The sequence below is a fragment of the Schistocerca cancellata genome, chromosome 6, assembly GCF_023864275.1.
Source record: "Schistocerca cancellata isolate TAMUIC-IGC-003103 chromosome 6, iqSchCanc2.1, whole genome shotgun sequence".
Classification (NCBI taxonomy): Eukaryota; Metazoa; Arthropoda; class Insecta; order Orthoptera; family Acrididae; genus Schistocerca; species Schistocerca cancellata.
This window is the reverse complement of record NC_064631.1, coordinates 594695635-594717399: the sequence shown is the minus strand read 5'-3', so window position 1 is coordinate 594717399 and position 21765 is coordinate 594695635. Positions and strand designations below refer to the sequence as shown.

The 21765-nt window shown below is 43.8% G+C and overlaps 1 protein-coding gene across 2 annotated transcripts in view; it reads left to right on the top strand.

The window, feature by feature from the left end:
- Positions 1–21765, top strand: part of LOC126088618 (xaa-Pro dipeptidase) — an 884445-nt gene that overhangs the window by 369381 nt on the left and 493299 nt on the right. For both annotated transcript variants that reach the window (XM_049906848.1, XM_049906847.1), the window contains exon 3: positions 17010–17201. In XM_049906848.1, the coding sequence (XP_049762805.1) occupies positions 17010–17201 (192 nt within the window). The remainder of the gene's footprint in view (positions 1–17009; positions 17202–21765) is intronic.

The window sequence follows — 21765 nt, the reverse complement described above, 5'->3', positions numbered from 1 at the left end:
ACGGTACCCAACATCCGTGTCGCTGGTTGCAATTACCCGCCGGAGCAAAGCTGTCACGCTCACGTGTAGAGCGCCTAAGTTACGGAGTCCGATTGGAGCGCTCTGTACGGCACGCGTCCATGTCCTTTACGTACACTGCGTCTAGACTTACGGAATAACGTCCGTAACTTAGTTCCACGCCGTCTTCATTTTGTTTTTCTTCGTATTAGTTGGCTGTTTCCAGTATTCGTCGAGGTGGTGACAAAGTGCCTGTACCACTGGAAATCTGTTCTTTGTTGATGTTCGAATTACAGTTAATGAATAGAAGATTTCATTTGTTGTTATAATCACCACGCCCCCAATGTTGCAGGGTAGGAGCAGAAAATGAGGAGAGATTTGGCTACTATGCGTATTTGAACTTTTTCTCCTTCATTGCTTCGTACTTCAAAGCGAAGTACGAGTAACTGCTAAAGACTTCTCTCTTCCGTATTTATGGTACATGAGGGCAAGTCAGCAATGCTATATACGTAGGCAGTCCGAAGTTTTACTCACGTGTCTCGATGTACTTCACCGTAGGAGGTGGCTCAGGAGCGCCGTTCAGGTTCTCGTCGAGCTATGCAGATTTAGGGTTTCCGTAGTTTCTTTGTAGCGATGTAGCCGAATGTGTGGCTGGTTCCTTTAAACAGGACGTGGCCAAGTACCATGCGAATCCGTGATCCATCTGAGCTTGTACTTTGTTGCGTCGAGGGGGCGCTAAAACCGTAACCTTCCTACTTTCCTTTCAGTGTAGTTTGTACATCCATTGGTCTAGGAGGAAAATGTTTGCATGATACAGCCTGTATTTTTGATACTCTTTTATTTACGTGTAAACAAGAAGCGCGTAATTGACTTGCATCTCTACCAGTTTTTGTCCAGAGATCTATTAGCAATTATCTCAATTTCTCTGTTTACAAGTGTTAGTATTTTCACACTACTGACCATATAGTTAGATTGAGAGGCACAGAAAATGACACGGTGCGTTACTTTCCTGGAGGGTTGCATCCAGCAACTTGTAGATGAGTTTCAATTTTTATTTTAGTGAATAATTATTATAATAAGTAAGAAATGCTGTAAAAGTGTGAGATTTGTCAGAATGAATATTTCACTCTTCAGCAGAAGGTGCTCTTTTTCTTGAGTGATTTCTTGAAGCCTATAGCTGCCATTTTCTTTATTTCTTGTACGATTGTACCATTTCGGCCTTAGGCCATTTTCAAGTATTTTATGGATGATTTTTTGGTAACAGATTATGTCATATACGCCGTTGCTCCTATGACATCACGTTATGCTCATAAATTAGTTCGAGGTGTTCACGCTATTTCAGGACATAATCTGTTACCAAAAAATCATGCATAAGATACTTGAAAATGGCCTCAGGCCGAAATTGTACAACCGTACAGAAAATAAAGAAAATGGCAGCTGAAGGCTTCAAGAAATCATTCAAAAAATTCATCGCAGCTGCTGACCCTATCGCACTGAAAATTATAGAAGGTACTCTCTTCTGAAACTTCCTAAAGTTAGGCAAGTAGGGTAGAGGTACTGGCAGAAATGGAGCTGTGAGAGCGGGTAATAGTGATAGTATAGCTCCGACGGTAACAGCATTGCCCGTGGAAGGGAGCATCCCCTTTTCGAGTCCTGCCCCAGCACGCACTTTAATGTACCAGGAAGTTTAATTAACGACATTTATTTTTAAAAGCAGAACTCTGTAAAAGTCATATTTGTGAAGCAGAGCTAGATAATCTTCTGGTATGTTTACGGGTTTTCCTTTTCAATAAAAAATGAAATGCGAGAGTGAGATTATTTCATAGCAATGCGTGAAACGTAGTCTTGTGTCATACAGTAAGTACTATCATCAGTTCTGCGGAAATATGCCCAGTCACGCAAACTGGTCTGTATGCTGGTGTTCATGTGCGAGAACGGCTATAATGCTTATAAAAGGGAAACAGAAGCGCTTTATCTGTACGAGACGCCAGCACGGGTCCGTGGGATCGGATTTCGCGCGGGCTCGTCCGGTTTCGCAACGCTGCGCAGATTCTGCGCAGGCAACCTTGGAGAGGCAGCGCCTTGCCTCCACGTGTCACGTACGTGAGCGCCCGGTGGGTCGTCCTTGCCTCCTGTCCCCCCCCACCCCCCCACCCCCTCACCGCAAACAGTCAATACCGGCCACCGAACACAACCTGAAAGGCTTCAGTTGTAGCACAAGGTTGAAGCGTGAACTATATAGTCGCCTCGCCTCCTCCCGTTGCTCTTTGTACCTTAAATAAATAAATAAAAACAAGCAGCGTGCTTTGTTACCAGTGCCACAGAATTGTTGCTACTCAAAATCTTCTCATTTTGTTTCTGTACCATGTGACAAGGAGATTTGTTCTCTAGCGTATAGTTTTGTGCGCATACTGCGTTAATTTTAAAGTTACACTGATGATGATGATGTTTGGTGTTTGGCTTGTTGGGTGCTCAACTACGCGGTCATCAGCGCCCGCACAAAGTCCAAGTTTTTTCACGGTCCAGTCATGCCACTGTCACGAATGATGATGACACATACATCCAGTCGCCGGGCAGAGAAAATTCTCAACCCGGCCGGGAATCGAATCCGGGCCCCCGTGATCCAGAGACAGCAACGCTAGCCACTTCTTTGTTGTTGATCTCATTTTGTTCGTTGTAGTTTGTTCTATATATTCGGGGCGGACGTCCTATGACGTCCGTTTTAAGTTCTTCGTTGATCCATTCACCCAAGTTTTTTTATTGCGGAGGGCAGCTACCCCTCTGACCGAGCACGCACACACTAGACCACGAGCTGCGGACACTGTTGCTCTGAAAAATGGTCCATTTAGCTGTATGCAGACGTGTGTGGAACATTGAAAATATAGAGTTATATACTATTATTTTTTGTTAATTCGTAGCTGCATGTCTACAGTCATAGTACACATCGAAATCCCCGCGCCGCAGTACTGTAGTATATCGCTAGAAGAGGCAAAAGAAAACAGATTTCGCCGTCCATCTCCGCTTGATCAATGGGCTGCGTCGCTTTGTTGTCGCTTCTCAAAGCTGCGTGTTACGGTAACTGTGGCGGGGCGATTTCAATGTGTGCCAGAAATGCAGAGATAATATTTGCAAACAAAGAGTTAATTACGTCCGCAATTTATTTCTTTTTTCGGGTGATAATTACTAAACCACGTACACGTTACTCCTCACACTCTTGGATCGCTATATCCTTTACTCGGTCATGAGCAAGTAAATTAGAAATGGCTGTCGTGTTGGAGGAGAGCGAACGGGATATTGGACGGACCTTGTGCTGGCCGCCGGCGTTACGGTCGTGTTCGAGACACCGTAAATCAGCGTGTTTAATCGCAGCCAGATCGTAGGTACCCGGCGTACGAGGCATTCAGAGTGCTGCTGTGTCAAGGACGTGCCGTGGTGGAAACTGCCGCTGCCAGTCAGCAGCCGTGTCCGTGGCAAAAGCCGCTGCCTGCTGTTTCCGATGCTAACAGCGAATAGACGCACCACTGTGCTGCGAATCTAGAATCAGGCAAAGATCCAGCTTCCTGTTCTCATGCTCGTAGTGTGGGGGTGGCACAGTATCTCACTCTGTGTGGCCCCGCCCCCCTTCCTTCCAAATACAACTTGTAATCACCAGTTGTGCAGTGCTCCAGATGCATAGGATTTTAATAGACTGAAGAGCCAAAGAAACTGGTACACCTGCCTAATATGCATTTCCCCTGCGAGGACGCAGAAGTGCCGCAACACGACGTGCCATGGACTCGACTAATGTCTGAAGTAGTGCTGGAGGGAATAGACACCATGAATCCTGCAGGGCTGTCATTAAATCCGTAAGAGTACGACGGGGTGGAGATCTCTTCTGAACAGCACGTTGCAAGGCATCCCAGATGTGCTCAACAGTGTTCATGTCTGGGGAGTTTGGTGGCCAGCGGAAGTGTTTAAACTCAGAAGAGTGTTCCTGGAGCCAGTCTGTCGCAATTCTGGACGTGTAGGATGTCACATTGTCCTACTGGAAATGCCCAAGTCCGTCGGAATGCACAATGCACATGAATGGACGCAAATGATCAGGCAGGATACTTACGTACGTGTCACTTGCAGAGTGGTATCTACACATATCAGGGATCCCATGTCACTCCAACTGCACATGCCCCACAACTTTACAAAGCCTCGGCCAGCTTGAATAGTCCCCTGTTGACATGCAGGGTCCATGAATTCACGAGGCTGTCTCCATACTCGTGCACGTCCATCCACTCGATACAATTTGAAACGAGACTCGTCCGACAAGGCAGCATGTTTCCAGTCATCAACTGTCGAATGTCGGTGGTGACGGCCCCAGGCGAGGTGTGAGGCTTTGTGTCGTGCAGTCATCAAGGGTACACGAGTGGACCTTCGGCTCCGAAAGCCCACATCGATGATATTTCATTGAATAGTTCGCAGGCTGTCACTTGATGGTGCAGCATTGAAAAAAATGGTTCAAATGGCTCTGAGCACTATGGGACTTGGATCTGAGACCATCAGTCCCCTAGAACTTAGAACTACTTAAACCTAACTAACCTAAGGACATCACACACATCTATGCCCGAGGCAGGATTCGAACCTGCGACCATAGCGGTCGCGTGGTACCGAACTGAAGCGCCTAGAACCGCTCGGCCACAGCGGCCGGCGCAACAATGAAATGTGTAGCAGTTTGCGGAAGCGTTGCACTTCTCACACGTTGAAGATCCTCTTCAGTCGTGTTTGGTCTCGTTCTTGAAGGATCTTCTTTCGGCCGTAGCGATGTCGGAGATTTGATGTTTTACCGGATTCCTGATATTCGCGGTACACTCGTCAAATGGTCGTATGGGAAAATCCCCACTTCATCGATATCTCGGGGGTACTGTGTCCCATCGCTCGTGCGCCGACTATAACACCACGTTCAAACTCACTTAAGTCTTGATAACCTGCCATTGTAGCAGCCGTAACCGATCTAACAAATGCACCAGACACTTCTTGTCTTATATGGTTGTTGTCGACCGCAGCGCCGTATTCTGCCTGTTTACAGATCTCTGTATTTGAATACGCATGCCTATACCAGTTTGTTTGGCGTTTCTGTGTAATAACAGTAAAACACACTAAATGTTTCGCTGTAATAATAATTTTACTTGTACCGTTGCTCAGTACAACGCCGTATCATAGATTCCAAGAAAATATAATTTAGACAAATTATTTACAAAGCATTCTTTTGAAAATTTGAGAAGGACATGTGTCATGTAATAGATTTAAGAACAAGCAACACGCAAGCTACAACCTCTCACAACTATGTTTCAATGATATTTTCGCCATTTAACTGTACAAACTTCGTTATTGTATATTACTATCATCATTTTCATTATCTAGTACAACAATGTTCGCTATAATTAGACTTTGTTGAGTGAAGTCATGATCAAAATCTATTGAACTGGGTGTCCCAGAGTGTAGATAAGTACAAAAACACCGAAATGTGTGGCAGGCAGACAGTAAACATGTTTTGCAGCCATAGAACAACTGAACCACAGAATGAGCATCAGTATAGTTGTTACATCTACAGTGAACCCCACTGCATTCTGTGGCTCAGTTGTTCTATGGCTGCAAAACATGTTTACTGCCGGATGCCGTACATTTCGGCGTTTTTGTACTTATCTACACGCTGGGACTTTCAACGTTTCTTGACGATGACTTCACTTACCTAGCTTGAGTCCGAAATCGTTTCAGTAATATAAAATAAAGGACTTTGTACAAATGTCGGAAATATCATTCAAACATTATTACATGACTGTGGCACAAAAATATGAAAAGATTCTGTCACAACTTTGACAACGTCGTAGTATATACACCGTATAAAATCGAAGTGTGAGCACTTCAATATCATTTCACTTAGCACTACGACTGTAAAATCAGCTCTCCGAACAAGCAACAAGCAAGCTATAGGCGTGCTATTTCTTTCCGCCTATGTACGAGAAAGTCACTTTTTTCGTCTAGTGGGTTGTGTTTCTCATTCTGTAGTGCTTTTCTCAAATTCCTGAAGTTTGCCAGTTCTACTGGTGAATTCACGAATCTTCTTGGGTTTGTTGTTGGTATCAGTTACAGTTATGGCCGCATTTACCTGGCTGCATGTTTTCTGCAGTTCAAACATTGGTGGTAATATTGTAAAATTCCTGGCCATTTTCGAATCTTTGGTTATATGCTAATTTTTTGTAATGTTGTATGATACGTATGATACTACGTACTAGAAATAGGACTCAGCATTTATAGATGTAACAAAAATTTCCTTTGAAAAATACTATTATTATCAAGTAAAGCAACAGCTACATAGAAAAACTTTTTTCAGAGTATCAGCTCCCCTAATAATTTACTTAATTAAATTTAGATTCACTGTCAGGTTAGGTTATGTTAGGTTAGGTAGGGTAGGTGTAAACGCTTTTAGTAAAAACGCTTTTAGTAAAATTTTGTTTAGGTGGCGTGGTTCGTGACTGCTATCACAACCTCCCCCTTTCCTAGACTGTTTAGTTGTGGTACACGTCAGCACACGCCATAGGAAGGATAGAAGGACGTCGAAATCCGCACGAGGGGACGCTACCCGCTTGGTAACAGGGTGCTGTTTAGGGAGGCGATGCAGGTGTTTTCATATGGGGAATGTTTGCAAAGTATGAAAAGACACTCCTGGCAGTTAGTATCTCATTGGCGATCGATAATGCAAATCAACTAGTCAATTAAGTGCATCCGTTTGTTCGTCTACAGTACTCCATAGGCAACACGAATCTTCAACAATTCAGTGCACAGCCTCTTCGATCCCGAATTGTCAGAATAGTGTGAGGGACGCTCCTACAAAGTTATCTGATCTCAGTCCTATTGACAACATTACGGACGCTATGGAAGGAGAACCAGATACGACCAATCTCAGTCAGCTGTTTACCGCAGTTGAGCAGTTATTCCTCGGGATGGTTCATCAACATTTTCGGTGACGTTCGAAGTTCATACCACGTCCCGTCGCCGGAGTCATCAGGGCGAAACTGCGTGCTTGACGCTCAAGGAAGGTGTTCCAAATCATTAGTTCCGAGTGAGGATGATGCATGCAGTATTCGTCCATCGAATTACAGGACTTTTAGCAAGTCGTAATAGACTCGACAATTCAGGATAGCTCAATTTCTGCCCTCTTCGGTCTCTGCATCCAGTAAAGAAGTTTTATATGACGTAGAATGTTAGTCGGTGCGACAGTGACAGGGGAATACCATGCGAGGTCAACCGTAGAAAAACAGGTGCACCGCATCTGAGGAACGTTGTGCAGCCGTTGTGGCTTCCACTGGCCGACGTTTATCTCCTAGAACGATTCACAAATGCAGTCACGAATTTGAAATGCATTACGGGTGACTCAGCCTCCCAAAATATGCCTTTAACAGGGAAATAACCCTCCAGCGATACTAGCGATACTCTTGAACGATGAGTTCCAGTTTTTTTTTCTCCACAATGATTATCGTACTAATTGTCATTATCATAGTCTTGAAGGTGCACGAAATTCACTTGAGACAAATTTGGACTGCTTGGAGATTTTGCGGTCCAGTCGTTGTTTTGTCGTGTTCGCTCTTTGGAAAGGGATAATGCCCGCCATACAAAACGTACGTTTGGTTTCAATACCTGTGGTAACAAAACAACCTAAGAATGAATCAGTTTATAATTTCTCTCGACTGGAATCGATTCGACTACTTATTGTATTCTGTTATTAGACTCCGTGACAATTTTATCCTAAGTTCAAAAATCGTACAAGAGTTCTGCTTGAGTCTAGTAGACGTAGATATAAATGCAGCTCATGCACAGCTTTCTTTAACAGCACGTTGTCTTTGTGGCCGTGTATTTGTGTAGTTTTGGTAGTCGTGTTCGTGGTTTCAGCATAACTTAGCCTTCCTCTTGTATTTAGTGTCTGATTCATAAAAAATCGTTGCCTCAGAAAATGTTACTTGGTATCATCATTTGCTGATTCAGTTACAAGTAAATCTTGTGCGCCAAAATTGAGTGTTCACTCAGACAGGCATTTGTTTCATGATTTACAGAGGATAGTACAAAATGCAGCACCATTTCTAGAGACTCAACTGTGTGTAAAACAGGTGGAAGGCTTTGATTTACTGGTAGTTTGTTCAGAAAGTGCATTTTGTCTGTTTTAAAGAGGACTTACAATATTGCTGAAGTATGTGAGATTCATAAATCACGTTGGACTATCAGGAGACCTCGAGCATATACAAAGAATGGCAGTGCGAAAGGTCATTTGATTGTGTAACTGTTTAACTGGTCAGACTGTGGAACAGGACTGCGCAAACTTCTGTAGTTGTAGACATCCGAAAACGACGCCTAATATTTCGCAACAACCGTTTTAGAAATCCCCAAAAAAGGGTTTCCAGTTAGGAATTACATTGAGGTGACAAAATCCATGGGATACCTCCTAATATCGTGTCGGAGCCCTTTTTGCCCTGCGTAGTGCAACATCTCCACGCGGCATGGACTCAACAAGTCGTTGGAAGTCCCCTGCAGAAATATTGAGTCATTTTGCGTCTATAGTCGTCCATAATTGCGAATGTATTGCCAGTGCAGGATTTTGTACACGAACTGACTTCTCGATTATGTCCTACAAATGTTAGATGGAATTCATGTCAGGTGATATGGGTGGCCAAACCATTTGCTAGAATTATCAGACTGTTCTCCAAACCAGTCGCTGACAATTGTGGCCCGGTGACATGGTGCATTGTCATCCATAAAAATTTAATCGTTGTTTCGGAACATGACGCCCTCGAATGGCTGCAAACGGTCACCAAGTAGCCGAAAACCCAGAGGACCCATTTCATTCCATTTAAACACAGCCCACACCAAATCGAACCTACCATGAGCTTGCACAATCCCTTGTTCACAACTTGGCTTCGTGGGGTCTGCGCTATATTCGAAATCTGACACCAGCTGTTACCGACTGAAACAGGGACTCATCTGACCAGGCCAACGTTTTCCAGTCGTGTATGGTCCAACCGATATGCTCACGAGTCCAGGAGAAACGCTACAGGCGTCGATCGTCTGCTGCCAAAATCCCATTAATGCCGAATTTCACCGCACTGCCCTAACGGATACGTTCATCTTAGTTCCCACATTGATTTGTAAGGTTATTTCACGCTGTGTTGCTTGTCTCTTAGCACTGACACGTCTACGCAACCCCCTATGCTGTCAGTCGTTAAGTGACTGCCGTCGGTCACTGAGTTGTACCTTGTGAACGTTAGTGCCTTAAATGTGGTATTCTTGGCGCGCTCTTGTCACCGTGGATTGCGGAATATTGAATTTCCTAAAGATTTCCGAAATGGAATGTACCGTGCGTCTAGCTCCAACTAACATTCCGCCTTGAAAGTGTTACTTCCCGTCGTGCGGCGTTAATCACGTCGAAAACCTTTTCACACGTATCACCTGAATACAAGTGACAGCTCCGCCAATGTATTGCCTTTTTAAACCTCGTGTACGCGATAACTGCCATATGTATATGTGCATATCGCTATTCCATGGCTTTTGACACCTCAGTGTAGCATTCATTGGTGTTTCAGACTGTCTAACTTTGCTGCAATAATAATGATTTTAAATTGTTCTTTCCTTCCCTCTGTCGGAAATCTACATCAGTACTCGCCGAGTCACCTTTGTGTTTTTCCTTCGTCGTTGAGCGCCCATAAGTTCCTCCTCCTTTCCGTTTGTGGCGCAGGGTGGTTTGGGTACTACCATCTTTCCTCCCGTGTTCGATTCGCGACTGATGCGTAGGAAAACGGCTGTTGATAATGCTCCGTATGAGCTCTAATGCGTCTGACATTCCCGTCATGTTCACTTCACGAGATATATGTGAGAGGAAGTGATATGTTGCGAGACATGTCTTGGAATGTTTGTCCTCGGAAGAGAAAATATGCTAATGAGTGGGAGGCATATAAGCATTTAAGTAATCACGCTACTTCCCAGAATGGAACTGGAGGAAACCTTAGTATTTGCTACTATTCACTGAGTACCATCTGCTGCCTTTGGCTTCCGGTGCAATAGGGAACCTTGTCGTGTTACCTGCCTGTTAGTAGTGTGCTTTCTGCGAACCATTTTGCACCTGCACGATTTTGAGGTTTGCAACAGCTTCCCCGCAGCTGCTGGAGCTTCCTTTAGGATACGACCATGCAAGAGCTCGTTAGAAGTTGTGCCTGAAACTCGGATAATTATCAAAGCGTTGCCGCCCTTGCCCACCAAGGCTGACGTCGTTAACGCGGGACCTGCTCTTCTCTACAGTGATATTTGCGGCCAGCGCTGCGAAACCAGCCCATTGTTTTGGTGACAGCTGCTGTCTCAGCAGAATTGAGACGTAAGAACTCCGTTTCACCAGCGCTGAACTAATTTCTGGTAAAGCTATTCTTTAAACTTCATTACTTCAAGAGGGCGAAATTAGTTTGGGAATCTTCCAACTTCCATGTTGCTTACGTTATCGAATATTTATTGTCCAGAGATCGTGTTGAAGCACACATTGGAGTGCTGCCGCCTTGTTACGTGGGGTGGGAGAAAAAAAATACGGTGTTGATTAAATGGGAAAAAAATATAATAGTAACCATTTTAGTGTTTCACGTCCCGTCTACGACAATCTCACCAGAAAGAATTCGCACTTTCGGATCGGACGAGGATAGGAAAGGAAGTTGGCCTGCTCCTTCTGAAACGAATTTTTCCAGCATTTGCATTAAATTATTTAGGAAAACTATTGTAAAGCTAACCCCTTATTGTCAGGCAGGAAGTCGAATCCATCTCCGCCCGATCGGGAATACAGCTTGTTAACCACTCAATCTGTGTTTGCGAGATGCAGACGATTTGAACAGAACAGAGTTCATCTTCCATTGTGAATTCATAACACATTGACAGCTACAGACTGCCAAGGGTTTAGCCTGTCTGTGTCGTTCCTTTTAATTATAGATTCCAGATCATACCACTTAGCATCTTTTCAGGAATTTTGACCAATTCGTTCTACGTCTCCTCTAATGATGTCATTTACAGGCTAACGGACCTTACCTGATGAAGTAAATAACGTTAAAAGACCGAAAAGATTTTAAATTGTTTTTAGCCCCAACCGGACCGAGGAGAGTGATACAGTGACAAGGCACTGTTCGAGTTCGGGAGGACGGCGGTTCAAATCCCCGTCAGGCCATCTAGATTTAAGTTTTCCTTGATTTTCCTAAATCACTTGAGGCAAATACAGGCACGCTTCCTCTGAAAGGGTACGATCGACTTATTTATTTAACCTTCCCCAGCACGAGCTTGTACTACGTCTCTAATGACCTCACCACCGATAGTACGTTAAGCCTTAATCTTTCTCCCTTCCTAGCCCATATCTGAAATTAACCGTGGCAGCTCTTATGTAGCTAACGCCGTGAACACATCGTGTTTCTGGTTATGTTCTAGCGGTTTACTGCACAATGAACAAGTCTAGTTCTGTATTTTCAATAAGGTTGATGTGACACGTAGGCCACTGTGAACTAAGAACAGCAAACGTCTTTTTTAACTCATAAACTTATTTTTCTTCCTCTTTTTCTTGTTCCTTTGTCCTGCATCACTGCAGGGTCGCGTCGTTGTTATTCATGTGACAGTGAGTGAAGTTTCCGAAATTTTAACGAATAGTGTAACTGATGCGAAACCACTTACCAGCCCGGCATTCACCTAGAGGGATATGGGAAACCGCCTAAAAACCACACCCAGACTGGCTGATACGCCGCTGGATGAAGTCGGTCGGGATCCGCCGTATTTTTCCCCGTCCCGAAATGGCGCTTTAACACGCATGGATGTACGGGCGGGTGAACTTCTAACTTACTGTTGTTCAACTAATATTACCGGTAATTAAAGGCAATTGTCTTCCACGTAGGCTTCCATGATTTCGTCCAGCGTATAATACGGTAGGGTCCGCCTCTGTCGCCTCTGTATGTGAGTGGTTAGCGCGGCTGATTACAAACACGGAGGACCAAGGTTCGATTCCCGGTGCTGCCAAGGATTTTCCTTTCTTGGGAGAATTACAACGGGATGCACTCGGCATCGTAATAACAGTGGAGGAGCTACTTGACCTAACAGTAGCGGCTCCATGCCACGAAAACTGACAACGGCCGGGGGAACAGTGTGCTGACTCCACGCCTCTCCATATCCCATACGATTACGCCTTTGGCAGAGAGTGACACGGCGGTCGATCGGTCCCGATGGGCGCACCAGGGCGTGTGGACTGAGTTTTACGTTTACGTATACTTATACTGCGCTAAAAAATTAATTATTGCATCCTGAATTGAGCTTTAGGGGGCGTGTATTCCAGTCAGTAGCGCACTCGTATTGCTGGAGTTCCCAATGTGGTAGAAACGTGGGAGAGTCCGTCTGGAGTCTGGAACTGCACAAAATAAAAACATTTTGAAGCATTAACATGCTCGGTGCGTCGTTCTTCGCGTTGGAGCTGGTTTACTAGAAATCAATCATAAATTGCTTTTGGCATAGCGGCGACATGTAAAAGGCGCCCCAAAAGTTTAGCATCAAACTCAAACTCCTATATCAAATGCAAGGTACTACCGTTAGTACCTTGCATTTGATATAGGGAGGTCAATGTTTTAAGCAATACAAAGCCTTCAACGAGCAGTTAGTACGTGCTTGTAAAATGCTTGTATTTGATGTGTAACCACTGCCTGCTGCATTTCCATTGACAAACAATATACAATTTGCGATGTGTCCACTGTGGAATTGCCATTGTTTACAGCACATGGTAGGTAGTCGAAGATTGAGCATTACCACGAACATAACGAACGTGCAGTCGTACGTTTAAGATGTGGTGCAGTTGGACGTGGTGCAAGAAAGCCGAACGAACGTATAGAGAAAATATTCGCACCAGGCGTCACCGTAATTAGAAGAAATTTATCATCATGGACAGAAGCAAATGGGAAAGTGGGAAACAGGATGCACAGTAGACTTTTAGATGGTAGTGTTGGAGCTTGTGGGAGATTATTAATAAGCAGCTTCGATATACGCGTGAAATATATACTTTGAACAATATGAAGAATGCAGTGGTTTGACAGTGCAGATGGAGCGGGAATTACACTCCTACAAGGGACAACATGTGCATACTATTGCAGTAAACGATTTCGAAGCCAGCGTTCGGTTCTGTCAAAGTGTTTGTTGTAATGGGTGTATTGCGACTGCTGGTCGACGCTTTAAAGTGTTACTAGCTTACGTTGTAGCTGTCAGTTGTTAATGTTAGTAAAACACTAAACATTCCTTTCCGTGATGACTAGTGCCGTATCTCAAAGTACCTAGCTTAGGATCCTCTACCACCTGGACTGTTCTGACCCCGAATATTTGGGAAACACACACACACACACACACACACACACACACACACACACACACGCACACACACACACACAGATAAACTGGGTGAGAGAGAAAGAGAGACCCACATTGTTTTTTCTCAAATTCTCTCCGTTAACATGCACCTGCTAACAAAAGTGTAATATGTTTTTTCCATTGTCATATGACGTAATCAAAACGATTACTTTTATTTTACGGATTCATAATGGTTTCACGTGGCACTCAGACAGTGGGCCATATTTTCTTAATAAATTTTGTCAAATATATTTCTTTTTTTTTTAGTTTTTGTTTCCGACACATATTTCGCAGCGAAAACTCATCAGAGTTTCAAGTGAATCTTGAAACCGCTGGTGATGGTCATTAGGATATCCAGATCTACGTCATTACGACAGCCATTGCTCGCTCGCTGTCGGGTGGTAGTAGGAAAGGCCCGCAAGAATGAGACGTACAACGGGACATCACTACTAGAAAATTGTGGTGGCAGTTAATGGAGAGGACAATATTAATGGTGAACGAATGACAACAGCACCGGTCTGTAGCAAGAGCTGGAGAAGAAAGTGCGTTGTCCACCTGTAGTCTCTGGAGACGATCGCTGCTGCTTCGGTAGCTGTCTTGAAATGGCCTTTAGAAGAAATTAACTGTAACCCCCTCCACATTTCGAATCACTTTCATTTAAGTATATGCTGATAAAAATTAATCATTTTTGAGTGTTGCGTGCCTTATCAAAATTTTGCAAAACCTATCGCTTACTGTTGCTAATAACTGCTGACAAAAAAGTGAAGCACCCGGAAGGGGACGTGGAGTCGAAACGAAACTTAATGGGTTCGGACGGTATGTGATGTTATTGTAGTGATTACAAAATCGAGTAAAATTACAAAGACTTAGCAGCATCATCGCACTTACTAGTACGACGTTGCACCCTCTCTGGCCTGGATGCATCCATTGACCTGGCTGGGAAGGGGGTCATGAGGCCATAGTATCCTCTCCCGAGGCAAGCTGGCCCACCACTGTTGTAATTGACCCTTGATATCCTTTGAGTATCGGTACTGGGACAGAGTTGACTTCCGGGCTGGTCCCACAGGTGCTTTTTCGGGGTCAGATGTAGGGGTTTTAGTAGCCACATGACTACCTCAACATCACAAAAAAAATGGTTCAAATGGCTCTGAGCACTATGGGACTTAACATCTGAGGTCATCAGTCCCCTAGAACTTAGAACTACTTAAACCTAACTAATCTAAGGACATCACACATATCCATGCCCGAGTCAGGATTCGAACCTGCGACCGTAGCGGTCGCGCGGTTCCAGACTGAAGCGCCTAGAACCGCTCGGCCACTCCGGCTGGCTCAACATCACAAAGACATTTCATACATACATGTTCCACGTGTGGACGAGCATTGTCTTGTTGAAAAATGGCACCACGATGCTGTCGCATGGGAGGTAATACTTGAGGATGCAGGATGACCAGGGTTGGGACCTGTCCCCCAGTCGCCACCGTACCGGCGAAAATGGTCATACGGGGTAATGCAGAACCATAATTCTTCGCTGAACATTATGCGATGCCGTTCATCATCAGTGTATGCTACCCGGGTTACAGCACCACTCCAAACGCAGCCCGTTTGTGTCACGGTGGCCGGCTTGTGTGGCCATGCGGTTCTGGGCGCTTCAGTCTGGAACCGCGCGACCGCTACGGTCGCAGATTCGAATCCTGCCTCGGGCATGGATGTGTGTGATGTCCTTAGGTTAGTTAGGTTTAAGTAGTTCTAGGGGACTGATGACCGCAGATGTTAAGTCCCATAGTGCTCAGAGCCATTTGAACCATTTTTTTGTCACGGTGTTAACGGCGGCCTATGCATGGGACGGTTGTTCCCAAGTCTGGCTGCTGGTAGCCTGCGACTAATGGTGCAGGATGACGCAGAATACTGCAAGGAGAGTATTACCAGTTCTCGGATGGCAGATGCACATGTGAAGTGCTCCGTGCACAAATGCGATTCTCCCTCGTGGTGGTCGGACGTGGTCACCTATAACCTTGACGATGATTATACGTGCTTTCACGTTCCGATGCTCTCCAGCATTGGGGCATTGTCAGATCCAAATGCTTCACAAACCTAGATATTGCACTATTGGAGCAGCCGGCCAAATGGAGACACAGTGAAGCCCGTTTTAATCATTATCAGGTGCTGAAAATGCTATCTCATACGAGGCATTTCCGTGTACTTCACAATGATCACTCAACATCTCACGGGGTTGATGTCCCTTACATGCCCTAACAGGCCTGGTGTCTTATCAATACAATTATAGCAGCAGGAAATCCACACTCAGGGCCACCTGCTACCCCTTCGACCCCTAATAACTTGTCAGTCACATCCGCAATTCAGTCGACAGTGTAATTGAAACGTCCCCGTACTGTGCTGATAAACCTCTTACGTTATTTGATTTTCAAACAGCTGAGCAAAACTGAACGTACTCAGACATTTCTCTCTTTACTTATTCTGATCATCACTAAACTGACACAAAATATTTCTAGCGCAACGCAGTCTGACTTTCAATAATCCCTACAAAAGAATGGCCCTGACTGACAATAACCTATACCTTTCATGAATCACTTACCTCACAAAAAACTTCGTTACTCGAACTACTGCAATACAGCGAGCGCCAATACTGCCAGCTAAACAAAAGATTCTAACTACTGAAGGCACTAACTACTGATAGGCATAGTTAGCAAATGAAAGATTTTGATAGAGAACAAACAATGTATTTACCTTAATAGTGTTCAAAAGTCATAATATATATATATATATATATATATATATATATATATATATATATATATATATATATATATATATATATATATATTATCAGTTCATGACATCCAGTCTTACAAATTTACTCTCTCTGATGGACACACGTCCAGATCATCCGCTCTCAAAACTTCGCCATCTCACTCCCTACATCCACCACTGCTGGCGGCTCACCTCCAACTGCGCAACGCTACGCGCTGTTCGCACCCAACTGCCCAACACTACAATAGCGAATGTTCCAACAATGCCAACCAGCCACAGACTGCACACAGCACAGCCAGTGATTTTCATACAGAGCTCTAGGTGACGTAACCAACATAAAAACCTAAACAGCCTACTTACATAATCAACAGTTAATGTAAAAGTTGTTCGGAATGATAATACATTTTTTATTTCTTTACTTTTTGTGAGTGTCGCTACCTTACTATTCATGCGGGTACAGCGCCTAGTATGGTAGGGATCATATTGGTATTCAATAGTCTGACTGCCAGGTTGCAAAATTTAAAAGGTCCATTAAACAACAGAATTCTCCGAGACACATCATATAACATAGGCCGCACTGAGTGGCCCGACGTTATTATGATGCAGTCCGATTTTGCTCAGTATGTGCTGGTAATAATTGATTTGAATAATTTTATGGAGTTGTTTACAGTTATAAGCTGCAAGCTCATTGATCGATTTTATCGTAGGTGTGGAATTAGTAGTGAGGCTTTGTTTCCCTCGCATGTGTGGCACACGAGATGCAGGGCTTACTTTATGCGTACGACAGTCATTATGTACACTCTACAACTGCAGTGTGTTCTCTTTTGCAGGAGGCCTACTTCCAATGGACGTTCGGCGTCGAGATGCCCGGCTACTACGGCGTCGTCCAGGTGTCATCAGGGAAGAGCATCCTCTTCATGCCGCGCCTCCCGGAAGAGTACTCCATCTGGATGGGACACCTCTTCACTCCGGAAGAAATCAAGGCCAAGTACGCCGTGGACGAGGTGTTCTACGTAGACGAGGTAAGTTAAACCACGTACCGCCGTTTGCCTTTCGCACTCACATTCTGGGTTGTGACTATGGGCCAGCCCGGAGCAGCTGTCGCGCAGCCTGTATTTTCTTTTTAGCGGCTGGGGATTATTCGCCTACGGGGCGGTTGTATCTCCCAAGTTGTGGACGTCGTTTCTACTCGCTTAGGCTTCTAGCGACTGCTATATTTCACATTTTAAGAACTGGGCAGTTACGCCTCGAGGCAACTGAAGGAATCTGACCCGATGATTCTTGCAACATCATACACTAAACCTGATAACCAAGAAAAGGTCGAAATATCGTTACTGCATACACATCTTTTCAACTTGAGCTAATAACGCTATTCATGATGACTGAAGCCGCTGGTTCGCACTTGTTGCGGTCTGTTTTTATGTTTGACACAGCTTCGTAGTAGTCGATGTTGTGCAACGTTAATTTCTGTGTTAAAAGAAAAGTGCTTACAACTTTGGTATGTCGCTTAAAAACCTTTATTAACTCTAATTGGCAAGGACAACGTAATCTTGAAGATGAAATTTACATGAAATTGGTTCTGTTCTGCCAGAAAACTCTCAGACACGTCTGCCCGTCATGACCTAGGTGAATATGTAGGTGAAGCAAGTAACACTGAACTGATGTTGATGTGATGATTCGACCATTGGTTGGCGCTCCGCTGTAACCTTCAGATGACTGTTATGTAGAGTGATGATTCCATCACGCTTAAGGTAATTTCATCAGCGACTGCGAATGACTACGAAAATTACCCTCAAAACGTATCCCGGTAAAAAAAAAAAAAGTGTTTGTAACATCTCGTGCATACGGCTCACACTACATTGATACTACCACTTCTCACGGAGGATGCTCAACACAGTTATGGTTTATGGCTGGCGAACCATTTAAGCAGTTGGTGCAAGAGTTGTCTGAATGTGTTGTAGAAGCTGGTTTTCTCATTCTGTATATGATATGACGCCCTGATGTTAACTTTTTTCGTCAGAGAACGTGTATCACACAAAAAGTGCTGAACTAAGTCCAGGACTTCCTGATGTGTTGAAATAACGTTCTCCGTAAATTTCTGCGAACACAATACCGTTTCTGTTTCCTTTTTCGTATACGAATATCCTTTCACCTTGTTCATGGAATCAACACCAGACCATTATGTAAGGACAATTCGCCGCATTCATTGCAAAGTCAATTGACGATATAAACATAAACTGCGTCATCATCAGCAGCAGCAGCAATTTGACATCCCCATCTGGATAAATGCTACCCCAAACTTTTTCATGCATTCGGGTCTTAATTGTATGCACACTGACCCTGTGTTTTCTGATGTAAGCCATATGGTCATTGTCTTGGAACCGAGCACGGAACTTCCTTGGTCTAACTGCGGTCAGTCCACCTAGCTACACGACCCATCCATCTGTATTTCATTTTCATTACAGTGACAATTACTTCTTCCAATCCAGGAAACTCCCTGATGTTTGAGTCTCTTCTGGTATTTCCATGTGCACCTCTCTGCAAATAACATCAACATTGAATAAAAACTTGGAGTTTATTCGTTATGATGTTCCATCTAATGAAGCTAGACAGACACGGTTTATCTGACATTTTATGTTTATTTGGATTCCCAGTTTCTGGCAGGTCTTTCCAGGGCTACACGTGCGGATGGGCACTGCGAAGTGGGGGGGGAGGGGGGGGCGTAGTTGGGTAGTGAGAGAGGTGGGAAGAATGAGGTGGGCAGAGAAAGGGAGAAGGATGAGGTGGACAGACAGAGAGGGGGAGAAGGTGACGGACAGAGAGAGAGGGAAGGAGCAGATGGGCAGATAGAGGGGACGGAGGGGGGCGGAGAGGAAGAGGTGGTCACAGGAGGGGGGAGGAGGAGATGAGTGCGAAATATGTGTTTGCGGGCGAAGCCGCGGGGAAAAGGCTGGCATCTAAAAAACGGAGACAATTGCTTTATAACGTTTTATTTTTCGTTTGTATACGGCCACTTTGTATTTTTATTTGACATTACGATCAGCCATGTACTATTGCACTCATTTCTCTGCTTTTATTAATTTGCTTCTAGGGATGCCCTGTAACACATGTCAAACCGTTATTCCAGTTAAATATAAAAATGACCCAGGCGGTGTTTATCATTCTTCATTATATTAAATGTAGTCACTGTGGCCTTAGACTTATGTCTTGTATTATGAAACATGTTCCATCTGTTTTTCTGTTTATCGTTTAAAAGTTTTGTCACAGATGACATCGACAGACATTGGTGTCATGTAACTTAATTGAATGAAATAATAGTGCTGATCATTTGTAACAAGTTTAGAAGCAGAAAAAGAGTCTTTTATGTACAAGCGCCAGAATCAACGGTGTCAAAGTATTTTCTTCTCACGTCTGGATTGATGCACTGAGTTAAATTATGCGCACTATTGCTACCCGTTCTCCTCTGTTTCCCAATATTGAACATTTGGTTATTCTCGCCTAAACATTTGGTATTTGACACGGTTGATAGCGAAATCAAGTTGCATTACATTCTCACGCGTTGAGAAATAATGTCATTGACCAGATATCACAACTGAAGGGGTTCTTCTCTTCCGTACGCGTCAAGTTCATTTCCAAAAGAAAGTAAGCCTCGTGAAACTGTAGACGTTACAGAGCTTATAGGATAGTTGAACACACAAGCAAGTGATATATAATAATCTACCTTCGCAGGTAATCAGCTCTTGTTTATGCAAGGGCACTGAGTACTTTTTTGGTGTATATTGTCTGAAAATCAGCACATGTTTCTTTCATGCACTATTTCATTTTTATATGTTTCACAGTTTTGTAGTTTACCACAATTAATGCAGAGTACTTTCCAAACAATCTGCAAGTATTTTGGACAATTAGAACGTATTGATGTTTATAAAAAAGAATAATAGAAAAATTGATGCACAAGATTTTCTAAAATGTTTCTTCAAATTCAGTTACCATTTAATCCGATAATACACATGTGAAGGAGATCACGTTTTTACCATATTTGTATGACACGATGACTGAGATACTAGAACTGTTTAGTTCCGCACATTAAATGTATTAACCATAAAATGTTATTATATCTTATATTTTAATTTTTAGAATAATTTTCCTAAGTAAAATTTTATTTCTCTGTAATTTAGTGGAAACTACAATCAAGTTTAGGTCTACTAGATATGTATAGAGACTTGCAAGTTACAGAAAAAAGTAGTGGGTTGCTTTACAAACTTAAGGACGGACGTGTACCTAAATTCTGAAGAACAGAACTTGCTTGAAATTGTGAATAAAATCCGAGTCTTATTAAATTATGCCTCAGAACACTCCTGAAGAGCAGTCTTCACCCACCAGCATTTCTTCATCTTCTTGCTTCCTCTTGGAATTACTTTTAGCACTACTTGCTTCTTTGATGAATGTGTATTTTTTACATTTATGTAAGCCGCCACTGGTGGCAGGGCGGTTCTAGGCGCTACAGTCTGGAACCGCGCGACCGCTACAGTCGCAGGTTCGAATCATGCCTCGGGCATGGATGTGTGTGATGTCCTTAGGTTAGTTAGGTTTAAGTAGTTCTAAGTTCTAGGGGACTGATGACCTCAGAAGTTAAGTCCCATAGTGCTCCGAGCCATTTGAACCAAAACAAAAGTAAACAGGAACAGAGATGATCATGTACAGATACTGGAAGCCAGCAGTGTTACTAACATATAAAAGTATATTCCAAACAGAATCAGTGGAAGCAAAAATTTTTCTGGTGGTTTGCAAAACAGTTATGCAGTTCTATAGTTGAAATAAGGGGAGCGTGATAGTGTACACAATTACAACTCTAAAATATAGTATATAGCTGTCATTTTTCGTTGTAAGCCCAGTAAAATATACAGGGTGTCCCAGAAACATTGCGACAGATTTGAGGGGTTGTAGAGGGTGTCGTGAAGAACATCTTGTCTCCTTTGAATGTGATGCTCTGTTGCCTCAGTGAATGACGGTTTCAGACGTGGTTTTACGTGTGCAGTTTATTTTTTTCCCGTATCCCGAAAAACACTGGAGATTTTAGGAGATCCCAGGAGAAAAACGTTCCCATGTCCGCTACCATCGTCCACTGAGACAAGAGAGCATCGCATTCGGAGGAGACAAGGCCAGTCTAGTCAACAGCTAGCTCCAGCTTCTCCGCTAGCCATTGTGGCAATCAGTCACGATGACCGAGTAGCAAACGACATTGCGAGACGTTCCGCCTACGGTGCGTCAGCACACAGTGTCACGTTTGCTGCCAAAGGGGTGGCCTAGTGGCAGTCGCCGGCGCCTCTAACTTCGACGTTCTGCAGCGTCGTTGGATGACGTTTCCCGAACTTGGGTTCCTATTCTCTATTTATTCCTCAAGACACCCTCTATAAAATCTCCAAGTCTGTCGCATAATTTCTAGGACACCCTGTATATCAATGCAATCAGACTATATGATTTAATAAAGTTATAAAAATATTGCGACAGATCTGAGGGGTTGTAGAAGGTGTCGTGAAGAATCTTGACAATGTTGACTGTAATACCCTCTTTCACATTCTGAAGGTG